At 36.1% G+C, this 25,553-nt stretch overlaps 1 protein-coding gene across 7 annotated transcripts in view; it reads right to left on the reverse strand.

The window, feature by feature from the left end:
- The window catches only part of FAT1 (FAT atypical cadherin 1), a 101,694-nt gene that overhangs the window by 17,283 nt on the left and 58,858 nt on the right, over positions 1-25,553 (reverse strand). For all 7 annotated transcript variants that reach the window (XR_014945398.1, XM_085545296.1, XM_085545295.1 and 4 more), the window contains exons 7-17: positions 23,547-23,686; positions 15,986-16,261; positions 15,557-15,767; positions 9,064-13,131; positions 8,429-8,625; positions 7,262-7,415; positions 5,706-5,939; positions 4,034-4,423; positions 2,593-2,807; positions 2,031-2,168; positions 946-1,089 (exon numbers count right to left, since the gene is read on the reverse strand). Coding sequence is in view for 6 of the 7 variants with exons in the window: in XM_085545296.1 (XP_085401422.1) it covers positions 946-1,089; positions 2,031-2,168; positions 2,593-2,807; positions 4,034-4,423; positions 5,706-5,939; positions 7,262-7,415; positions 8,429-8,625; positions 9,064-13,131; positions 15,557-15,767; positions 15,986-16,261; positions 23,547-23,686 (6,167 nt within the window). In the remaining variant the exon portion in view is untranslated. The remainder of the gene's footprint in view (positions 1-945; positions 1,090-2,030; positions 2,169-2,592; positions 2,808-4,033; positions 4,424-5,705; positions 5,940-7,261; positions 7,416-8,428; positions 8,626-9,063; positions 13,132-15,556; positions 15,768-15,985; positions 16,262-23,546; positions 23,687-25,553) is intronic.

Genomic DNA, 25,553 nt, shown 5'->3' on the forward strand with positions numbered 1-25,553 from the left:
TAATAACATATGCAAAACTCTCAGTAACAAGGATACGCTCTTCTTCAGAGAGAGTAAGCAGGCGAAATTCTGTCAAGTTAATTTTATCAGATATGGCAGCCTATTTTTACTTTTTTCTTAAGAAAACCAGACAAGGGCCATGATTTTAAGTGATATTTACACTTCAATATCTAAATCTATTTGGTTTTAATACTAGCTAAGAACATTTCCGGTTGCCTCCTGTCCATTTTTGTCCTTTCCCAGGAGATGCAGACCAACATTCTTGGGCAACTCCTTCAGCTTTTTCTCTGCATCCCTCATAACGGGATCGGTTGATAAGAATGAACAATAAAACAAAGCCTTCCTTTTTAGCTGAGAGAAGGAAACACTGCCAACATTAATTACATTGACTTTAAAAGAGACTGTAACTGGGGATAGCGAAATATCTTTGACAAGATACAAACATACAGATTTTGCTTTAAAAAAACAATTCAAGACATCTTACTTGTATACTCGAAACGTTGGGTAGAAATAAATTACCTTACCCTCTTTTGGAAAGGTGCCTTTTAAAATCATGTACATGGTCCTGAACAAAAGGAGACTGATTTTTTGTTTTGATTTTTTGATATTATTGTCTGATCCTCACCTACCTACCATACAATGCTAGGGACCAGCACTAGCAAAAGGACCCAAAAGAGTGACTTATATTACCGGTACAAAGATCTTAATAATTACTGCTTCTTTCCCTTCTATTCATTATCTGCTGAATTCAGGAAGGCAAGAAGCATGGAAGCTGTCTCTGCTATCTTCAGCATAGTAGAGAGTTCTCTGAATTAGGCAAATATTTGATAGCCATTGAGAATCTGTCCCACTACTACCATACCAAATTTTTTCAAGTCACAAATTAACACTCAAATAATATTATTGATATGATTACTACAGCTTTACCACATGCATCTAGTTTACCTGGATGATAGTGCTATAGTTTCCTTTCGAGAATACCGGAGGATTGTCATTTACATCAGAAACATCAATGTTAACTGTGGTAGTGTTATGTCTAGGTGGATTTCCATTATCTGAAGCTTGAACTGTCAAAGTATATCCTGAAATCTATTTAAAAAATAAAATAAACAAATAAATAAAGAACAAAGAAAGAATAAAAAACTCATCTTTTAAGAAATGTTTTAGTGCAAACCTCCAGTAAAGCTTGCCTTTTCTATATTTAATTATTTTTCTCCCCCCAGGGATGCCCTCCTTACCCTGTCCCAAAATGCACTGACACAAACAAACAAATTCACATTGTCACAGTTGTACAAGGGCTGCTCCAAAAGTAATAACTCCTATTTTATTACCTTGTCCCACAACTTCAGATGTGGATGTTGGTGATGTTGAACTTTCCCAATAATATTGCCTTACATACTGTTGCCTCTCAACAGAAACTTAAGTGTTTATGATGCAAAGAAAGGTGTGTAACTGAATTCCTCCATGAGGAAAAAATGGCACCCACCTACATTCATCAGTGCTTGCTGAACACCGACAGAGATCAAATGGTAGCAATGGTATAAGATATCAAATATACAGATCAAATATACCGTGGTAGAAATGGTAATGGGAGGGCAGTTGGACTAGATGATCTTGCTGGTCCTTTCCAACCTTGTAATTGTATGGTGGATGTAAGCACAGTGAGGCAGCAGGTGGAGAATTTCAGCAGTGGTAACAGGGACAGCGGGTCACCTCTGCTGGCGGAAATTTTTATGAGCACAGCATAGAGGCTTTTGTTCATCACTGACAAACATGCATAGCTAATGGTGATCACGTTGAAAAATACTGTTTTGCAGTTTAGACTTTACTAAACAGCGTTATTGTGCTCTCTGTATCTGTTGTAGTAAAGTAACATGAAAGTAAATAGGAGGCATTACTTGAGGAGTGACATACATATTAATTTTGGAACATTTTAAATCACAGTTTAGAAATATACTCCCAAAACTGTAGTCGTAAAAAGTAAATATCTGTAATAATCCCAACTGTTCAAAAAAGTATTAAAAACTTACCTTTTCTCGGTCCAGAAGTTTAGTCACTTTTATTTCACCCCTTGAAGGGTCAATTGTAAAAGGATTTCCCTGATTGCCATCTGTAATTGTGTAGTGAATGTGGTTGTTCGAAGGTCCATCGGCATCATCTGCCATAACCTAAGGGAAATTAGTCTCATTTAAAACAGATATATTACAGACTCTGTCACCAGTCTCACACTACATCCTGTAAATAAACATGCCTGTTTTTGTCTAATATACTACAGTACTACCCAGTTCTTAGAAGAAGCACCCTAACATTAAAAACATAGCAACATCATTTAATTTTTGGAAAAAAAAAATAAATCAGAAAATTAGTCCTCTTTTCACGAGGAGAACAAAATATATCATAAAACATTATCTACTTTCCCACAGCATTTCAAGTCCTTGGCTCCAAAACATTTTCAAAATTAATTTCATTTCACTCAGTGGCCAAGTTCTTTATTAATTTATGCCCATCTTCCAATCACTAATTATTGCTTTAAAACTGAAAGCATGATTATTATAACAGAGTATTTCAAGGGAAAAAAAAGAAAATACATACTGTAATGACTGATTGTTCAAGCACAGCATCCTCACTGATTACTGCAGTGTACATTTCTTGGCTAAACACTGGAGTGTTGTCATTGATATCTGTTACATTAATATTCACTGTTACGACATCACTTAATGAAGGTGTGCCTCCATCTGTGGCTTCTACCGTCAAGTAATACTCATGAGAACTTTCATAATCCAAGCTGTCAATGATAAAAATGGCTCCTATTGGAGGAAATAAATACACAGAAAGTCACTGTTACTGCAGTACTGTATGTTGCAACTTCTAGTTTTTTCTTCTGATACTCAGCTTCTTCAGGATTTCATTTGTCACTGTAAAGCAGGAGCTACACAGTGAGACAATCAGACTTTACAAAAGAAAGCCTTTAGCCTGACTTTCCTTGCATTAACATTAATTTCAGACATGGAAAGGACAACACAGAGGAAGTAAGAGTAGTGTCTGGCCATGACTTATTAGCAATAGAGATATCTCAAAGTGCAAATTCTTAACTGAATAGTTGAAATAGTTCAGTCACTAATGTACACATTAATTTGCTGCTGTAAGAGTATCTCTCTGGAATTTCCTTACTCATTTCAAATCTGTGAAGAAATTAAACTGGCAAATTACTTCTATAGTACAGTACCAAGTGTGTGCTGGAAAAAAAGCAGTAGAAAGAATTGTAATTTCAGTTACACTGATATAATTAACTATTATTGACTTTCAGGTAGGGATCTTCTTTAAAAACAAAACAAACACAAAAAACTCAACAGAAATGAATTCTAGAAAAACAACTATATAAGAAAACAAAGCTATAATCGAGGCTTGCAAGAATTTTTAACAAATTATTGTCATTAATAGGGTAAATTTTTCCACATAATCTATGTGCTTCCAGAGATTAAATCTGATTATCAAGTGAGCCTAAAATCCCCATCATCATGTTGGATATATACCTGAATAGAATATTCCAGTCTTTCTTTAATGACACATTAAGCTGTCATTAAAGAATGACTGCATTTATGGGCCAGTGACTGTTTCTCCCTGCCAATTTCTGATCCTTCTTTTACCAAGTCAGGATGCTTGTTCTGATTACATGGTTTTTGCAAAATAACTGCTAGGCTTCTGTCATTACAGAACCACGTCTTCACCTCTGGGTGAAAAACATTCCAGCTAGGAGACCTTAACTTTTGCCAGCTATATGAACATAACTGAAATAAATAATAAATAGGAGTGATAAATAAATTCTGTTCTCATTTAGTGAGCACCCTATCAAAACAGGTGAGCAAACAGTAGCACTGCCTTTACAGTGAGGATGATGCACATAGATTATACAATGTATTTGGCTGAATTAGTGCAGAACATAGTACAGCATCACTCTTGTTTAGACTAACATATCATTTCAGGATAAGATAAGTCTGAATAAACACTACTGCTAGACCAGTTACGTTCTTACCTGTTGTTGAATCAATACTGAATTTTCCATGCTCATTCCCACTGACTATTGAGTACGTGATTTCAGCATTGGCTTCAATGTCCCTGCTCGCAGCATGGATCTGGAGAACTTCAGTCCCAACTACTGTGTCTTCTGATACACTTGCACTGTACTCCCTATACTCAAATACAGGTGGATTATCATTTATATCTAAAACAGAAACTATAAGACTACTTGTGGAAGACAGCCTTCGAGGTAAACCTTCATCTGTAGCCCTCAAAGTCAGCGTGTACACAGCTTGCAACTCCCGATCCAAAGGCTTCTCCAACTGGATGATTCCAGAGAATTCATCAATAGAGAACTGTCCCTCTGCAGAGTTCACCAGTGAATAATGAATTTTACGGTTCATCCCTGTGTTTTGAAAACAGTTGCAGAGCATGAAGCAGCAGTCAAAATACACCAACAAAATAACAGATTCGACAGCTATAAGAATAAAATATGCATGTTAAATACTATCATTCATGCTACAGTAAGTTTCAGCAAAAGTTAATGGCTCCTGTCAAGGGCAGAATGATTTCAAAAAATATGTAATTAATTAAAAAAGTTAAGCTAGCCCTTCATTGCACCAATTTTCTGCCAGACAAGAAAACACGAAGCACAGTTCTGCTTCAGTCACAGTACTAGCTAATATGAAACAATTTGTAATACAAATCTAATTATAACCTTAGAACAACAACATCTGCTCAGCAGGCTTATAAAATAACACTGGAGGATATGGAAGAGTTTGGCTGTATCAAATAATTAGATGCAGTTCCAGTAAGTTCATTTAAGAACCATAACCCAAAATTGACAGGAATATAACTTCCAACAACATCTTTTTGAAGGAGAGCAATCAAAAACCTTGGCTTTTGTGCCAAGTATTTTGCTCCTGTGTCCCAAAGACAAGGAAAATGTGAAAACACCTGTCTACTACCTTCCAGTTGAGCAAGCTAACTTTATTGTAGCATGAAGAAAGTTTGTTGTTTGAAAAGAGTAAGGCATCTATTATTTGATTAATAAGCTCCGGATACATAGAAATCATAAACAAATAAAGACATCATGCTGCTTCATTCTCCCTTACAATAACAAAGCCTAAGAATGTACTCTTTCTAATGTCATTTTTAGTTCATGTTCACTTAAATACTTGTAACTAAACAGTAACGACAGAGACAGCAAAACCTTAATAGGGTAACATATGCTTCGGAATCAAATGGAATAGTTCAGTTGGAGGGGGCCTTCTAAGTTCATCTAGTCCATACAAAAAATCTATAATTGTACGATCATTTATGTCTAGCCTGAGGAACGTACATTCAAAATCTTTTGAATAGATATTTACACAAACATACAGGGCTTACACACTTCCACCAGGAATAAAAGAGTATAACCTATCATGACAGCTTATCAAACTACAAACATCTCTTCCCTCTTCTTTCTTTGTGGAGACAAAAGAGATTTTTTCCAAGCTACTCAACATGCAAAAGTCAGGAGGTAAATTATTTATCATACCTAAATATATCTTTCAGGAGACTAATCCTGAAAGGTACTGAACACCTGTCAGTTCCCCTGAAAGATTTAACACCTTTCAGGGTAAGATTAAATAAGCATTACTGTAACTTTGAGACCATGGCACAAGTTCTGATCAGAGAATACATACCCGCATCTGCATCTGTTGCTTGCACTCTTGTCAAAAGTGTTTTAGGCTCTGTGTTTTCAAATACTGTAATGGAGTAAGGATCAAGTGTAAACTCCGGGGCATTATCATTCACATCTTCCAGAGTCAGAATAACATTAGCCTGGCAGAATCTTCCTCCTCCATCTGTGGCTTTCACTAAAAGGTAATAAACAGCTTGCTGCTCACGGTCCAGTGGCATTAACGTTTTCAGTTCACCTATAAACAGAATAACAAATATAAGTTCATGCAAATAGCAAGAATTACATATCCCTAACATGTTCTTTTCTAACACCTCTGTACTCAGCACAACAAAACAACAATTTTCTTTTTGAGGATAACTTCATCAGTGGCCAAGTCAGTGACTTGCCTTTTCAGGTTGGACTGTGACACTTCTCTTTTTTTTTCCCCATTTCCTCTGAAGGAGAAATCAGGTAAAGTAAGAGTACCCAACAGTGTAGGGAAAACGTGCATACATTCAAAAATTAATGTGTTACCATGCAGAGAAAATTAAAATATGGTAAAGTCCGTACACTGTTTTCCTGGCTGTATTCTGTCCACAGCAAAAGACTTGACCCTAATCTTCCAATATTCAGTGAATAAACAGAGCTATTTACACCATCAAGCATAACCAAATTAGGTACTACAGACAAATATCCATAAGTCTAACACAAACTTTCTTTCCAAAGTGACTGCGAACATAACTGGAACAATGCGCAGCCATTGTCTCCTTCTGACTGATAAAAAAAAACATTCAGAAATATTGTTTGCAAGTATGCTAGCCCCAACATACTGAATTTATGCAACAACTTGTAAACACAGCACAAGGGTGGCATTCAAATTCAGTCTCTTTGAAGATGCTTTTCATTTATTTTGCCACTAGAGTGTTCTTACTTCCTTCTATGTATTTCTGCTATAACTTTGTATCTATCTTGTTTTTTTCTATATTGTTAACTACTCCCTTACTACTCATCTACTGCAGCTTGCAGTGCACAGTTTTTGCACTGGTCTACATAGCAAGTCAAAAGAAGTGCATACCATGAAGAACAAATCATGTCACAAAAGTTAAAAGCTCATCTTTATTATATACAATGATTCAAAATTGGAGCCAATTTTGGCATTTACTATGGAAAGAAAACATGTTGCTTATCTTCACCTCAGTCCATTTAACACGCCAAGCCAAATGATGGCAGGGAGAATCCAAATGAAGATTATCTTATTTTTAGTTTATCAACTGCAATTGCTACTAATAAAATATAAATAATCCAAAAATTCATGTCATATTTTTACTCCAGTCACCTCAGAATGAAGCCTTTGGCTTCAGGGCAGTTGTCATATTTACTTTAGTATTTCATGTATTAAATACTTGCCTTTTCCCCAACTTCTAATCAATATATTATTTACATACTACAATGTCACATAATATATTAACTTTTAATGAAAAGCTTCAAAGACTGACATTTATATGTGTCTTAATGTAATCATAAAACACTTTATAAAATGAAGCCATGATTCCACCTTCACTTATAAAGCTTTGTTACCTGTGTCTGGAGTGAGTCTGAACTTCTCTGCTCCAGGGCCATGTAACGTATATGTAATTTCTGCATTGGAACGAATATCTGCATCTGTAGCAGACACCTGCAATATCAGTTTGCCAGGAAGGGCATCCTCAGGAACAGTATCAGTGTATAAAGCCTGAAAAAAAAAAATTAAATTTCATTCAAAGACTTAACAGACAGAGTAAATAGGCTTGGAAAGGGGATGCAAAGAGAGAATGGCAGTTGAGCAAATATTGTTTTAGTATTTGGGAACACGTGAAGTGAATCAGAGGATAAAATACTGAAAATGATAAGAACTTAACGATTTTCCAATTAATTACTTCACATTTATTACATTATTCAAAGGTAATTAAGAAAACCATAGGGACTCTTTGAGTGTTAACACAGCTGAGAACTCTGAACACCTGTAACAGATTAACCCAAGCTAAGAGGTCAGATTTTTTGGCAATTTCCTTTTTTTCTCTTCTGGTAAATCATCTTGTCTAGGTCAGACTCAATCCAGAAGACATCAATGCTCATCTTTTATGTAGCAGTCCATGAAATACAAGCTTCCAGTTTAAAAGGCATTAAGCACTCATACAGCTCATTTACAGCAATACAGCTAACATAGACTGAGCCCATCAATATTATCAAAGGAGTAAAGCTAAAAACACTGACTTACTAGTTTGTAGTTAAATACAATCTTTTGTACGCAGGTGATTAACATAAACATAGACTAACAAAAAGAATCAGTCACTGTGTATTTGATCCTTCCCAAATCAAGAAAACATTTTGCCATTCTGCCCATTACTAAAATAGAAAGAAGCCGGCTATGAAAATCCAGTTTCCTTATAATACCCTTCTGCCTACGCCCTTCCCCCCCCCCTTCTTCTTTTTTTATTTTTTCTTTTTACCATTTGTTACATTTCATATCTGCTTTTGCAGACTATCTTGCGATAAACACCCAGTGTTAAAAGTGTTAAAATTACATTAATGACTTGCCTTTGGATTATTTATTTAAATAAACTTATCCAATTGCTTTGACAAAATTCTTAGTAGTCCAAGGCTTTGTTACCAACATTAAAGGAACACCCATTTGTTTGTTTCCCAAGAAGCGATTCAGAGCAATTTTGCCTATGGAAGCAGCTGGACATTGAAGACTATGCCTACCTTTTCGCATACAGGATCATTGTCATTAGCATCAAGGACTTTAACCTCCACTACAGCTCTAGTAGCAAACGTTCCATCAGTAGCTGTAATATTTAGAAGGTAATGGTCCTTTTCTTCCCTGTCCAAGGGCTTTCTGACGTAAACTTTCCATTCATTCTGTATATTTTCAACAGCAAACTGTCCCAAGGGATCACCTCCTAAAATATAAAGTTTTAGTTATAAATAAGAGGGAGAATGCTACTATGACTCCATCAACACTAAATTACATCTAAAAATAAAACAAAATAAAAATCTAAATGCGAATAAGAAAAAAGTATTTGAAAAAATTTCAATTTTCACATAGGAATAGTAAGTTCTGATACAATATTTAACTGCTGCCAATGGAATCTATAAACATCAATATAGAAATTAATGTAGCAGCACTGCAGATAACATTGTAAGATACTGAGAGGTTTTCCAAACCTCTTTTTCCCCTTAATCATCCCCCTTGATATTTGATTTTAAGACATACACTTTCTTTCTTTGCAACTAAATGGTTTCAAGTATGTTTCAAAAACTTGAAGGATTAACTTATAGTGTGATCATTCCAGGACACCTCAAATGATTTTTTTTTCAGACATTACTCAAAAACTTACCTGTAATGTAATAAGAGACTTGTCTATTGACTTCTTTTGTATCAGCATCAGTTGTACTTAGGATGGCAATTATTCCACCAGGAGGGTCATCTTCACTGACTGTTCCTTTGTATATCTCTGCAGTAAAGCGTGGAGGATTGTCATTCACATCTGTAACAGTAACTTCAACCACAGCCAGAGAAGACAGCTGAATTTTTTCACCTCGATCAGACGCAACCACTGTAATTCTGTATTTGTCTCGCGTCTCATGGTCAAGTTCTTTGAGAGTGGTAATCCAGCCAGTTTCCATGTTTATGGCAAAAGACTCAATAACATCTAGTTCTTGAGAAGGATCTAAGCTGTAAGTGACCTGCCCATTAAGTCCTGAATCTAAGTCGGTTCCTTTTACTTGGATCACTCTTGTTCCAGCTGGCATGTTTTCTACAACGAATGCTTCATATGGATTGGATTCCAAAACTGGTTTGTTATCATTTACATCTTTTACTTGAATGCTTACTTCTACTGAGGAAACAACATCATAATCTTCATTTGTATACTTTGCTAGCACTGAGAACTGGTACCATTTAGTTGTTTCATGATCAAGATTCTTCTCAAGTTTCAACTTTCCAGTCTGTCGATCAATCACAAAAATATTATCTCTATTGCTTTCAGGAGTGTTCCCTTTAATCAGACTATACACCAAAGTCTGATTATGCTCTGCTTTGATAACATCTATCTCAGTTCCAACTGGAATGTCCTCTGAAACCATATAAGAATAAAATGGTTCTGAAAATTTTGGAAGAGACACTTCTGGTGGGAGTATTCTAGTGTAAACAGGAACAACTGACTCTTTCTGGGGGGATCCGCCATCAACCGCTCTAACAAAAAAGGTTAAAAACTCATTTTCTAAACCAATTAAGCTTTCTTTTGTTGTAATTATACCAGACAAAGAATCAATTTCTAAATTCTCTTTAACATTTTCAGACTCTGCTTCAATAGTATATGTGATGTCTGCATTTGTACCCTCATCAGCATCAGACGCCCAGACTTTAATGACAGAAGTTCCCCGTGGAACATCAGATCCAATATTTACTTCATACTCTGTTGCTCGAAACTGTGGAGCATTATCATTGTCATCCGTAAGTATTACATTAACTGTACAGAAAGCAACTTTTCCTCCCGAATCTTTGGCCATTATGCTAATGGCAATTACTTTTTCTGCTTGTGTTTCACGGTCAAGCTTTTCAGAGGTAAAAATCTGCCCTCTCTCACTTATATAAAATCTATCTTTGGCAAAGTCATTTATAATGTGGTAAGTGATATGGCCATAAGTGCCAGAATCTTCATCTCTTGCTCTAACTACGGTCACTAAAGTATGCAATGGAGCATTTTCAGCTAGTTCAACCTCATATTCATTCTGACTAAAAACAGGGCTGTGCATATTGGCACTGGTTACAGTTACATGAACCTGGGCTGAGCTCCTGAAAACTCCATCAGAAACAGACACATTAAGAATATAATGTGACTTCAGTGCCTGCCTGCGTAGGTTTGAGATGGTGATAATGCCTGTTTTACTATTAATCACAAAATTCTTGTGGTCATTGCCTGTCAGAATGGAGTACTCCAGTTTGCCAGCATCTGACCTATCTGCATCTGAGGCTTGCACACATGTCACAAAATGTCCACGAGGAGCCAGTTCACTAATTTTAGCTTCATAAACCATTTGATTAAAAAGAGGAGGGTTGTCATTTAGATCTGTCACATCAATGGTTATAACAGTGTCACTGCTCAAGGGCAGCATGCCACCATCTACGGCCCTTATTAGTAACTTGTGTTGCTGAATTTTTTCATAGTCCAAAGTTCTTGCTGTGAGAATGAGTCCAGTGCTGCTGTCTATGTGGAAGTAGTCATAACTTTCAGTATCATCCTCAACCAAATGATAGGAAATTCCCCTGTTTGTTCCAGAATCAGCATCTGTAGCAGTCACTTGTAAAACAGGTGTTCCAATGACTGATGCCTCAGAAAGAGTCACAGTGTAAGACTGCTCTGTGAAGACGGGAGGATTATCATTGATGTCTTCCACTATTATGTCTACAAACACATCAGCATGCGCTCCAGTTAGGGAGTCTGTTGCTCGGATATTCAGCTTGTAGGCTGGATGAGACTCAAAATCAAGAGGGGCAACAACATTTATTACTCCAGTGTTGAAGTTGATCATGAACTGATCAAAAGGATCTCCATCTGTGATGCTGTAGAACACTTTAAGTCCTTCTGGGCTGTTTGCTTGTACATGTACTACAGGACTATGGAGCTGAATATTTTCTGGTATCTCTGCACTATAGAAAGGCTTTTCAAAAACAGGCATAGCTTTATTCACAACTGTAATGGGGACTACAACTTCAGCAGAAAAAGCAGGTTCTCCTCCATCTTTTGCCACTACTGTGACCAGGTACTCCTTATTTACTGTGTCTGGTTCAAACTTTTTCTTCAGAGAGATTTCACCAGAGGGATCAATTTGGAAATGTTCGTGATGCTCTTTAAGATAGTAATGCACTTCTCCATTTCTGCCTGCATCTTTATCTACAGCAGTGACACGTCGAATAATATAGCCTACTTCAGAGTCTGCTTTAACTGCTGCGTAATATGGAAGATTGACAAAAAATGGAGCGTTATCATTTATATCTTCCACTGTGACTTTAACTACAATGTGTGCAACAACTGACGGTTTATGTTCCTCTGTCACTTCTATGACCACATCAAAAGATTCTTGCTGTTCACGATCAAATGGTATTCCTGTTGTTGAAAGGACTCCTGAAGTTGGGCTTATTTTAAATCTGCTATCTGGGTTTATAATATGATAAAACAAAGGCTCGTTTATTTGATTCTCTACAGCAGTAATCACAGCTATTGTTTTCGCCTCAGTGGAATTCTCCTGCACTACTGCAGAGTAAGAACTCTGTGTGAATTTCAGTTGGCTTACTTTGCTTTCTTTCACATTAATTTTTACAGATGCAGTGCTTGCAAATCTGCCATCAGATGCTCTCACTGTTAATTCATATCTACTTCGTAACTGAGTTGTATTTTGCACTGTTATATCTCCAGTCTTGGGATTTATTGAAAATTTTTCTCCAATGTTGCCTTCGATAATGGAATAAATCAGTTGTGAAAAAATGCCTGAATCAGCATCAGTGGCATTTACGCTGATGACTTTCACGCCTTTATAGGTTGGAACCAAAATGGTTGTCTCATACAGCTCTTTTGAAAACACAGGAGGACAATCATTGATGTCAACTACATAAATAGTAACATTAGCTGCATATTCTGCATACAAACGTGGAATGCCCATATCATGTACTTGTACAGAAAAGTGGAAAATATTTGTCTCTTCATAGTCCAGACTCATTAATGTCCGAATGGCACCGGTGCTAGAATCAATGGCAAAATACTTGCGGACAGATGGTTCAACAATTTGATAAACAAGCAAAGCATTTGATTCTTTATCAGCATCTGTAGCTCGAATTACCAATGGGACATTCTTGTCAGTCAGAACCACGCTGTTAACTGAAGCTGATTCACTGATGAGTCCTGTATATTCAGGCTGCATAAAAATTGGTACGTTGTCATTCTCATCCTGAAGATGCACCAGAACTGTTGTATTAGTGGACAAGCCAGCCATGTTTGTTCCCTGCACAGTTAGTGTGTAAACAGGTAAAGTTTCAAAATCAAGTGCCTTCTGTGAAACAATGACACCCGAGTTTGGGTTGATAGTGAAGACATCTCCTGTATTACCGTCTTTTATTTCATAAACTACAGAAGACAGACTGTATGCTGTAACCATTCCAACAAAACTGCCAATGCTAGCACTTTCGCTGATTTCTGTAGAATATTCTTTGGCTGTAAATTTTGGTGAGGCATTATCAGAAACTGTAACAAATATGTGCACAGAAGTCACTTCATTCATTGGAGGATCTCCTTTGTCTGTAGCTTTTACCATCAAGTTGTACTCTTCCTGGTTACTATGATCTAATTCCTTTGCAATTTTAATCATACCCAAGATGGGATCTATCATGAAGGAATTTCCAATATTCCCTGTAAAGAAAAATAAAGTAATTAAGAAAATTAAAGAATGATTATTTGGTCATGTACAAAAAACAAAAAAGGCAAAGCAGAGAGAAAATAGAGAACGTTAAATTTTCTTAATTTTGTTTAACAAATATCTGTAGCCTCTCTGGGATGTTTTCAGTAATGAAGAGTCTGCAGAAATTATAAATTTAATTGTAGAAACATTGCATAAAACACTAAACTATTCAAGACTTAAAAGTAAAGGCAAAATATTCTATTCCTTTAAAAACAACAACAACAATAACAAATCAGAATAGTAAGTATCCTGCAATCTTCAACATTATAAATTATGTTTTCTTCAAATTATTTTTGTTATTGAAATGTTGTTTCTATGCCTACTCAAGTACGTACTGAAGCTGAAAATACGTTGTATTCAGAAGTTAACATTAGTGGATCTCAAGTTACATTTCAGGATCTAGAATAACTAGATAGTTCTGAAAAAAAAAAAAAAAAAAGAAAAAAAAAAGGTGTTTTAATGACACCGGCGAATCTCATGTAGTTTAAATCACTGCTTCAGAATAAACCTTTCTGAACTGGACCAAAATCTCTGTTTCCTCTAAATTTATGTTAATACATAGGTAAGTTATTCCCTGTAGTCAAGTATTAGGAGACCAATACTATCTTCTGACTATTACAAGCTAACACTCAATAACCATTTGTCTTTATATTTTCAAATACATAGCTGAATTCCACTGCATGAAATATTCAGCTCACGTACTAAACAGAGTAAGATTAACACTGAAGTTCCTTAAAATTTGTATTACTAGAGTCATGATCTCAGCATGGAAACAAAAAATTAAGAACTTCTGAGTTATGCATACAAGTAGGCAAGAGATTGGGTTTTTGTCTGTTTTGTTGTTTTTGTTTTTTAAGTGGAGGCTCTAAACACAGTGGCATTCTTAGAATAACCCATTACAAATCTAGGCAGTCATTGCAAACATTTAAGGAATGTTTTATCCATATGCTTAGAACATCAATTACAGTGCCCTGGCCTCTCAGTTGGTCACTCTTCTATAAAACAAACCTAATAAAGTCTTTACTCCCACAAAAAACTGCAAGAAAGGGAGAACAGCATGTATCTTCATACTAGACAGTATGTATATCAAATCTTTCTCTTGCAGCATTTTGTCATTCCTAAAACATGCACTACTGAACCAGGAAAGGCAGGAGAAAAGTTTCATGTCTTGCCTAGAAAAGTCATATATCTGCAAATTATATTAAAAAATATACATATATTGAGCAATTTATCAAATATATCTCTTCTCCATCCATAATCATAACTTCATTTCTACAGCGCTTTAGTGTGTTTTCATGTCAATGCTTTGGTGAAAGAAATGGAAAATATTACAATGAACAATTCCTGTGTCTTTGCAAAGTAAATGATGTCAAACAAAAATAAAACATTTTTGCACATCACCTTCCAATGCAACCATACCTAAACAAATTTTAGCAACTGTTCTCTTTAAATTGCTTATGCTTGCAGATGAGATTTCTATTCTAAATTACTTTCTAAACTGAAAGTAGTATTGCATCTAGTTAATGAAATTTAAGTAACATTTGTATTTTTCAGGCATGAAGCCTAAATAGCTCAGGACCGGAGCGACTGCAGGCCTGTATCTAGATTTCACAAACTGAACCAGAACTCACTTCCAAATGCTAAGTGAACTCAGTCAGTCCCATCCCATAATCACTCTATTGAAAATCACCATCATTTAAATTTCATTGTTATAGGCAAGTTCAGGAAGATACAATGGAGCATAAAATAAGCATCCCCTTTTCTTCTCTGGCCTGCAATCTCATGTCTCTCAGTGACAAACTGACTGGATACTAAAGAAATTCTTACATGTTTTATTGAACCAGAATAGCAATCGCAATTTAAAATCACCCAAAGAGAACCAGGCAAAGCAAGACCTTCCATGCAACTTGTATCAGAAATTTTAATTTAAACTGCAACAATTTAGTAGTTATTTCTTCAGAAGTATAGAAATATTATTTTTGAGCTCCCTTCTTTCACAATGTACTAAACACCAAGGGTTGTCTCATGATTTTACTCTTTTCATCACATCTTTGCTTCACTTATAAATTCTCAGAAAGAATGCTCTTTCAAATCTGAATTATAGATTTGAATTTCTGTATTTTCAGAAGAACAAATCCTCTTTCAGAGTTTAAAGGTACCTTTCCCTTCAGGAGGGCAACACAAATAATTAAGGGAGGATGGTAAATACTTATCATTATAGTCTTCTTTTTAATGCTCTCAAGCTGTATCTTTAAATACACGACACAAAATAGGATGCATACTCTCACAGCTGTTGTTTACATGTCTACACTTGAAACAAAGCATGACCAAGCATTATCTTAAAAACAAACTGCAGATATAAGAATGTCAACATACCTGATTCAATAGAATACACAATTTCTGCATTTTTTCCTTTGTCCTTATCTAATGCTGAAACCTGGAGGACCACTGATCCAACAGCTGCTGACTCATATACACGGCCTTCATAGGAAGAGCTGGTGAACCACGGTGCATGGTCATTTGTGTCGCTGACGTTAATGATGATCCTAGCGTAGTTGCGCTTTACAGGAACGTCTTGATCTCGAACCTAAAACAATTAGCATAACACTAGTAATTACCACTGATAATTCATAAGTTCATCAAACATTACTAATTAGTCAAGGTTCAGTCTTTACCAGTAAAAGACAAATAAAATGTACAAATAAATGTTTGCATTAGCAGAAAAAATACAAGATTTTATTTATTTATTTATTTATTTAAGAAGTGCTTGTTATAGAATATAGAACAAATATTGTGCTTATTTACCATTACTGTGAGAATATGCTGGTTCATGGTCTCATGATCTAGTTTTTCTGTGGTATAAAGAGATCCAGTTCCAGGGTCCAGACGAAATTTTTTAAGGCTGATGGGATCGGTGCTGCCTTGCATAGTATATATCAGTTTATTCTTCTCATCTCTGTCTGTGGCACTAACTTGCAAAATTTCTGTCTCTGGTACGGTGTCCTCAGGTATAACAACTTCATATTTTGAAGCAGAAAATTGAGGCCTGTGATTATTTGTGTCTATAACTTTGATGTACACCTGAAATTATACATTGGAAGGGGGAAGCTTTAATAATTTCTAGTAAACAGGAATGAAAAAGAATATCATTAAAAATCAGACCATATATGTACATAATTCCAATGTAAGACTTTTTTTTTCCACCAGGGAAGAGGAGAGGAGAGAGGTATAGGTAAGACTTACATAGAAGTTGGAACTCATTGAATCCGAATCTGCCTTATCTTCTTCAAAATCAAAAATAGCTTCCAAGAATTTTATTCTAAGTAACAGCAGAAAGAATGCTACATAGAAGTAATGAAGTGCTGGACCAAACCCTGGAGGCACCACAGTGCAGCCTGATGAACTGAAGTGAGAGTGCGGGAACACAAAGAACGGGGTGCAGAACTTTCCTATTGTAAAATACAAGGATATTCCCCCAATCCGGGACATTACCCACTCTGCTAGCTGAAGTAACCATTACCAGAAAGAGTATTTTTATGGAGAACTTCACTCAAATAAAAGAGAAATCAGACAAGCATATAAAATGTAATATAGGAACAAAGGTGAAGAGGGCAAGAGCGGAATGTTAAGAATTAGAAGCCAGATATGGAATGAAATACTACACAAGGAATAAAGAGTTTTATGTTTATTTGAATCCACAAAACGATCTGTGAGTAAGCCAGATCATCAGAAAATATAAGAAGCAAGTAAGAATCTCATGCTAAAACACAATTTTGCCTCAGTTTCATTCACAGAGGAAAACAGGAAGAGTGACTTGGCACAAAACAAAACTAAAATGAGATACTGGAAAAAATGGAATAAGCTGCTAAATAAAAACTATTCACCAGGACAAGATGGAGTCACTCATGGTGGATTACAAGGAAGATAATAATAAAAAGATGGCAATACTATTTAGCATGCACTATTAATAACACTGAGCTCCACTGTCAGACTGTAGAGAAGTCTGTGTGCACACTAGCATCTGCAGATGTAAGCACAGCCCCATGATTTTTTTTAGTACACATAGTCCTTGGTGTATCAGATCAATGAATCACAATCCATTATACATTTGGGAAAATATTCATATACATAGTTTTTCAATGTTTGAAACAGTCTAATATGACAAATACAAACTATCACTGCTATTAATAAGGAAAATCTACTGGAATTCTCAGGAAACAGAATAAATAAGAAAAAAATGTAATTCTTTAGCACATTGATAAAATCCCTTGCAAGAGGTTGCTATGGAAACTAAGAACTTTGTTGTTGTGGGTTTTTTTTTTTTTTTCTTTGATTAGAAACCACTTCAAGATGAAAAATAAGAAGTTAGAATAAATACTGCTTTTCAATAGTGAAAATATTAATAGTAGGTGACCCAAGGTGTTGTAGGTCTGGGCTTTAAATATATTCAGTAACAAATTCAATTGGAAAACGAACAGCAAGAATGAAAAGCATATTATCTTAAATATGCCTTTTTTAGATTGTCTGACTAGAGATGAATAAATGCAATACATTTTAGTACATCCTGGAAGAAAAGCTGATATAAAATATGGAATGGTCCAACACAGTCACTTACAGAGCAGTTTATGAGCAGTTCATGAGCACTTATATGCTCAGGAAAATTAAAAATCAAACCAAATAAGGATAGCTAAGAAATTAAAAAAGCAGAAAACATTGCTTTTAATATAAAATAAACTACAATGAAAAATGTTGTATAAATGAAAACTTAAAAGACTGTATATGAAACAATTCATCCACGGATGATATGCTCTCAACACAAATATACCTCAACAGTTTTTTTACTCCCTACCTACTCCATAAAAGATTGTTAAGTTCAGACTTGGGAACACACAAGTGAAAAGATAAAGAGCAAAATCTGAATAATTTAAATCACAATCATTATTGAAGTTCATGTGCATTTTCCCTCAAATGAGAAGATACAGAAACTTAGACTGAACTTGGAGGTGAGAGGGAATGCAACCCTAGAGTAACCGTGGTAGGTGAATCTTCCATGTGGACAACATGGCCATCTGTGCTGCTGAAACACACAAAATGAACACAGGAAAGCAGCAATTTGAGAATGCAGCACCACAAAAAAACTGTGTGCAGCACTAAGTTAAGAACCAGGAATGGTGTGACTGTGAAACCAATTATTAACAAACATATTGCTAAGGAATTAACAGAGATTGATTAACTCAGTCATTAAGAGTGGCTTGCCCAGGTATTCCATTACTTGTCAAATCACTTACTCAGGCATGTTCTACATATTGGTAAACACAACTCAAAACACACCATTTGATCAATAAATATAATTGTTGTAAAATTTATCTAAAATCCAAATTCTCTATTTGCCTCAGCTGAAAAAGCCTTTTATCTATCCAGTTCTCAGTCACCAATGTTGCTACTTTATGTCCATTCCTGAATTTTGATGGGCAAGCATAACATGAATCAAAGCACACTCTTGTAGTAATGAAGGCTAACTGCATGCTGGGTTGCTTTACTAAGGTCATCACTCTCCTTCAGTTTGCTTGCGATCTTATAGATCCACTACAGTGTGGAGCTCAGCAGAGCAAGAGAGATCTTGACAGACTAAAATGAAACTAGTGCTCAGTGAAAGAACAACATGAAATGCTCAAAAGCTCCAGCAAGGGAAATAATAATTAGACATAAGAACCCTTCTTTGCATGGAGGGTTGCCAAACACTGCCATAAAAGCACATTCAAAGAAGAGGTGGAAGCCCTGTCAACTTGATGCAGTTTTGCAGTTTGCCCTTCTCTGAGCCACCAGAGTCTGAACTAGGTGAGCTGAAGGATATCTTCCAACCTAAACTATTACACAGACAAGGCAACCTTGCTTTTAAGTTAGAGAATTTTCACTGATGCCAAGGACAGGTGCTTTGCGTGCATTTGCTTTTAAATGTGACAGGGCCAAATAGTCACACAAACTGCTAAGGTCTTCATGTTAAATAAAAGGCAACAGAAGACAGAAGTAAAATTGAACACACAGTTATTAAAGGCTCATACAGCAAGTGATGGGTTTGTGTGCTTGAGAATGAAGAAACTACATGAAGAGCTTGTGCTATTTTAAAGTAAAACGTATAATAAAGGACAGCAACATAAAATTTCATTGAAATTGTAAGATTAAATTAAAATAAATTATATGAATATTATCTCTTAAGAAAGAAGTTTAATATAAAGAGGCACACAATAGAACAATTTGACATTAATAGACCATAATGTGATCACTGAAATGAAACAGTGTGGAACTGAAGAAGCTTGAGTGAAAGTGCAAGCCTATGAGCAGATCACAGAATCACAGAATTATCAAGGTTGGAAAAGACCTAGAAGATCATCTAGTCCAACCATTACCAATACTTCCCAGCTAAATCATATTCATCAACACAATATCCAAATGTTTCTTGAACACTCCCATGGTCGGTGACTCCACCAGCTCCCTGGGCAGTGCATTCCAATACCTGACTACCCTTTCCAAGAAGTAATACTTCCTAATGTTCAGCCTGAATCTCCCCTGGCGCAGCTTAAAACCATTCCCTCTAGTTCTATCACTGATTACACGAGAGAAGAGGCCAACCCCCAGCTCACTACAACCCCCTTCAGGAAGTTATAGAGAGCAATAAGGTCTCCCCCGAGCCTCCTCTTCTCCAGGCTGAACAATCCTAGCTCCATCAGCCTCTCCTCATAAGTCCTGTGCTCCAGACCCCTCACCAGCTTTGTAGCCCTCCTCTGAACACGTTCCAGGACCTCAATGTCTTTCTTGCAGTGAGGGGCCCAAAACTGAACTCAGTACTCGAGGTGCGGACGCACCAATGCCGAGTACAGGGGGACAATTACCTCCCTGTTTCTGCTAGTAACACTGTTTTTGATGCAAGCCGGTATGCCGTTGGCCTTCTTGGCCACCTGGGCACACTGTTGGCTCATGTTCAGCTGAGCATCAATTAGTACCCCCAGGTCCGTTTCTTCCACACAGTCCTCCAGCCATTCCGCCCCAATCTCACAGAGATCTCACAGAGACTGGTCTGGTCATACAAAAACAGAACAAAGTAGACCAGAATTACCTACGGGCAAAACATGAAGTACATTAATTATATGATTGGTGAAATCTAAACTTGCATTGCAATGCACTGACTAATAGTATGTTACAGAAAAGAGATGTGCCGCTGATTAAACATAATCAGTGTGTAATATTTAACAGCGATGTTCCTTTGTTCTAATCTAATTTTTCATTTTTTGATTCCTTGTTGAGTTTTAAATCTTTTCCTCTTTTCATTCATAATAATATTTTAGTTATTTTGGCATGTTTGTATTCAAGTTCAGAAGCAAAAAGTTATGTTATTCAGAGATAATATAAATGCTGTATATATGCTATATAAATAACATAAATTCTGTTTCCAAAATGTCTCTGTGGAACAGTATGGGAACCACATGCCAAAAAGCATGTTTAGTCAATGAAGACTTAGCAACCCCAGAGCATAATATCCACATAAATTTTGGATAAGGCAAGATTAAATACTCTGCAATTGCACAGCAATAGGCAAAATGCTGCAATTAGCTTTACACCATTTTAAATGTTATTTCTAATGAAAAGAGCTGATAGACATAGAAAAGTCTGGAAGCAGCATAGCTCAAAACAAGATTTGTTGTTTATTTTCAGAAAGCAACTCAATAGCTCGTATATTGCTTCTCATATTCAGTGAATAGCCTTTTCTACTTAAGACCAAAACATTATAATCTGAAAACATAAGTACACTGATTTGTTTTTCAAATGATATTCCTTCCCAATCATCCCTAACATCATTTGTCAAACAAATACCACTACTGTAGGCATGGAATTTGCTTGTCCTTGTTTTGCATCATGCCTTTGGCATTTAGATGCATACAAAATTCTAATAGCCTCCACGCCTACTGCTGCTGTATTTTTCAAAAAACCTATTTAACTGAAGCCTTGAAAGGGTCAAATACTCTCCAGATGTTAAGGGCCCAAGGCCAGCAAAAGCCTTTTAGTTTGTAGTCCGTTTTAGTACACAACTTACTCAGAATGAGACTGATGTTTTTTGTTTCTTGTCCCCCTCCCCAGTGTTTTGTAAATGTCATCAGCATTTTCAAGTCAAAAGACAGAATTACTTAATCTGCTGTTAATCAAGGCCTGTTAAATTGTGTACTGTATTTCAAACAGTTTAAAACCACTTTGAAAGCTAAGAGCTGCATACTGCATATTGTTGATACAAAAATGTGTGCTTAGTATTTGGAATTTTTGTGCCCATCATTCCTTATTGTTTATCAGCTCTTAGAAGGATCCTACAGAATGTCAACATACCAACTTTAAGCACAGTTATTTCAGCAGCATGTACAGTGAGTAATGGAACATACATGCTAGTAGCCATAAACAACACCTTCAACTTTGATTTCACACCAACATTTTTAATTCCCCTGAAGGTAAGCCTCATTCCTGAAATTCATCTTTGTAACTCTAGTCCTGAGGGCTATCTTAGCAGATCAATCGATTTGGGTGGGCAAAGAGTTACAAGGGAGATATGAGCAACAGTTAAAATCAGAAGTCTGTACATGCACCAACAGTTTCAGGGTTTGAACTAATCTGCGCTTCCCAATCTGCATACCACAGTAAAATGAGACTCAAAATGCAACAGTTAACTTGTGCTTATCCCACAGGCAGGGGAAAAAAGAGGATAATGAGAAGGAAGTCTCTGTGTTCTTGTAACAGAAACCACAAGCTCTATTCTTGCCAACTCTAGCTGAGAGAGGAAAAGTAAAGACATGAAAGAAAAATCATACAAAAAGCAATCACAGAAATAAAAGACTATAAATTTAAGACCGCCATTCCAATTCTTCTGCAGACGACTGTTGTGGTAAATGTTCATAATGTTCACACAGCTTTACAAAATGCTAAAACAACAAATTCATTTAAAGAATTTGGACAAAAGCTACAGTGTGCACTTCTGAGAAAAACTAAATGGATCACATGACCCAGGGGAAGAGAAGGGGTGAGGGTTAAAGTATTTTCATGACCTTCCAATTCCGAGTTCTTTCAGCATATGAAACAGATCGTGGCTCAAATGTGACAGCTCGGGATGCAAATGTCAGTTCAGCTGTATATAAGCAGCAGCACAGGGTAAAATGCCTGTAGTCACTTGAGACCACAAGTTCATCACTTACTAACCCTCAAGTTACCCTCACTCACTATGCATGGTGGCATTTTGATTGAATTCTTGAAAAAACAAACTAACAGACCCAACAGAACAAAACTGTCCAGTGTCTTCTGACTTGCCTGGCAAATTAAGTTTTTTAGCTGGATTTACAATTCTTCCATTTTTATTTTTTTCATACTAATTCACACCATCCCTTCCAGCATTTTAGATTTGATAAAAATGAATCTGCTCAATATTTTTACTACAACTAGGTAATAAATTTACAGCAGGATTCTCCAAACCTTTTATGGTGGCTATCAGCATCAGCAGCAATGGCACCATGGTTAGGATAGCAGTGAGTTCTGGCTGAGGGAAGAAATTAGATGGGGAAAACGGGATATTCATCACAGTTCACTTTACTATGAGATACTTCAATAAGGTTACAAGAGACTTCTGCTTTACAGAACTTCCTATCAGCCCAACTGCAAATACTTGCCACCGCCACGGGATCTTAGTAGGGAACTGATTTAAAGACATTTTTCTTGTCAGAGATTGCCAAATGCTCTCCAGAAAGCAGCAATCTCTACTTCCACTGAAAGTGTTACTTTGGATGATACACACGGTGCTGTCTTCTAAATCTTATTTCTATAAGCACAGCATGCAGAAGGAACAGTTCTGTTTCATAATACAGCAGTTGGATATTGTACGATTTGTCATCCATAGATCTTAGGAAAAAAAAGATCAGAAAATCTTACAGTGGTCTTTAAAAATCCGAGCTAAGTAATCACATAATATACTGATTAGGAGGGAGTAGGATAAAGAGGGGTAATTCAAATAAGAAATATTAATCCTTTACTTCTGAGAAAATCATGCATAGAAGGGCACTGTTTCTATTTTCATTTATTTAACTAATGTAGGAAAACAATGCAAGTTAAAAGCTGCTGACTCAGACTACAACAAACTAACAGACCTTCCACCTGGACTGTCAAATACCAGAACTCTATGAATATCAGAATCCAGCTCTGTTTTACAAAAACTCCTTAATTTATATAAACCATATTCACTGTTCAGGATGTAAAACATAAGCATGAAGATTAAATGTAACTCCTCCCCTCCACGCAGGCACAAATTCCTCCATTAACAATTCCTCAGAAAGTCCATTACCTGTGTGCTGATAGATCTGGTTCCATCTGTTGCCTCCACTGTCAAGTTGTAATTTGATTTCTGCTCTGCATCAAGAGGTCTAGCAACAATGATAGTTCCAGTACCCTTGTCCACGTCAAATCGACTGTCATAGTTGCCACCTTGTTCAGGAAATTAGGAGAAGGAGATGGTTCACAAAACACAGTATCTTTCTACGGTTTCATACATGATCATGTTCTGTCTTAAGGTGTTTAATGAAGGTGGAATTATATACACACACACAAACACATTTATTTTAACCCTCCCCCCCTTTTTTTTTTCCTGGTAATACAATATACTGCAATTTACAGATACGTAAAACTGATTTGTTTTGACGTGAAGCTGATTTGTCTGGCATATGGACAGTTAGTAGATAGATTCTTAGACAACATTCTGTTTTTTTAATCAGAATTTTAAGATAACAAATTGTGGGAAACTGATAATTAGTAGGTGAAATGTGATTTATTTTATGGGCAGACATTCAGGATAAATAGCGAAAAACATACTCTGTATTAAAATAAACAAAAACTCCAAATCAGAAATGCCATTAAATTTACGTCTCTTGTATCAGAGTACAAATTAGTATATTTGTATATGAATACAGCCAAGGTAAAAAATCTCTATCATCTCCAGAGGATACTCATGTCAAAGCAGAGTATCTGAAGAATTCATTATCTAGCCTCTATTGGGATAAGATCTCAGACAAGTACTAAGCATTTAAATCATCAGTGATTAAATATGCCTATCTCCTTCTGAAACAAGCTGTCTTTCTCTGCAAAACTTTCAAATTACCCTTTGAAATACAGTTAAATAACTGTGTAGATCAATAACTACACTTCACCATTTAAACGTTTAATTGATCAACATGCCACTCTGAGCATACTGTTGGGAGAATACAATGTCCATTAAGATCAAATATTGTTAATAATGACAAATACTGCCATTTAACCAAAATTGCTTTAGACCTCTAAATAAACTGTCTAAAATGGAGGAAATAATTTTTAGTTTGGTCAAACCAATGCTAGATATGGCAAACCAACTCCTCCTGATTGTGTACATGCCTTTTTCTAATTAAAGTGCATAAGGATAGCATTCAGATATAATCTACATCCTCTCTTTGTTTATTATTTGATGAGTTTTTACATGCTGTGTTATTGTAAATCACTGAATGCTTTTTAGGAAAAGTCAAGGCTAGAAGTGAGAGGGTAAAATTCCAAAGGTGGCAATTTATACTTTATCTAAGGAAGAACAGTAAATACTGAAGCGGGCCACCACTCGCTTTCAGAAAGTTCAACTTCATGACAGACATATCAGTTTAGTAAAGACGGGCTGGATTCTGCTTCACTGAATTTAAGGTAGTTGGTAACAAGTAACGACGAAGATAATGACATTTTTCTAGTTTCATCAAATGCCATTTCCTCTTCCTAGCCTAGCAACAGTTTTCAAATCATGTGAATGGATATGAATTGAACAGCATGAAAGACAGCAGCATTGTTTGGAGAAGGTATATGTGAAATTTATTTGGCTTTGTGCAAGACATCAGCTTCAGAAAGCAAGCCTCTAACTTTCATAGCAGGCATGCAATACCATTTTCTCAGATGGCAAGGAGAGGAGAATTCAATGTCTCAATGGAGTCATTGCCATTTTAAGGGAAGAGCAGGGTGAATGAACTTTTTCACCTAATTTCCTTGATGCAATGACAGGCCTCGTAATCCTCTTTTTCTTCTTCCCTTTTCAAGGAAATCATAAAGACCTTCCCTAATATTTTTATAGCAGTGATGGTATCTGTTCATCCAGTGAAGCAGAACTCAACCTGAACTTCTGTGTCTGGTAAACTGAAAGTGTAACAGCAACAGTTTTGGACAAAGCCAAAACTTGAAGTTCTGAATTGATGCCATATAAATGTAATGATGACAAAACAAAACAAAAACGAACCTGTCACAAATGCAACTGTAAGCACTTTGATTTCCGAAGGGTTAATAAAATAAA

This window comes from Coturnix japonica, chromosome 4 (genome assembly GCF_054131305.1).
Source record: "Coturnix japonica strain WE chromosome 4, WE-NBRP24, whole genome shotgun sequence".
In the NCBI taxonomy this organism is placed as follows: Eukaryota; Metazoa; Chordata; class Aves; order Galliformes; family Phasianidae; genus Coturnix; species Coturnix japonica.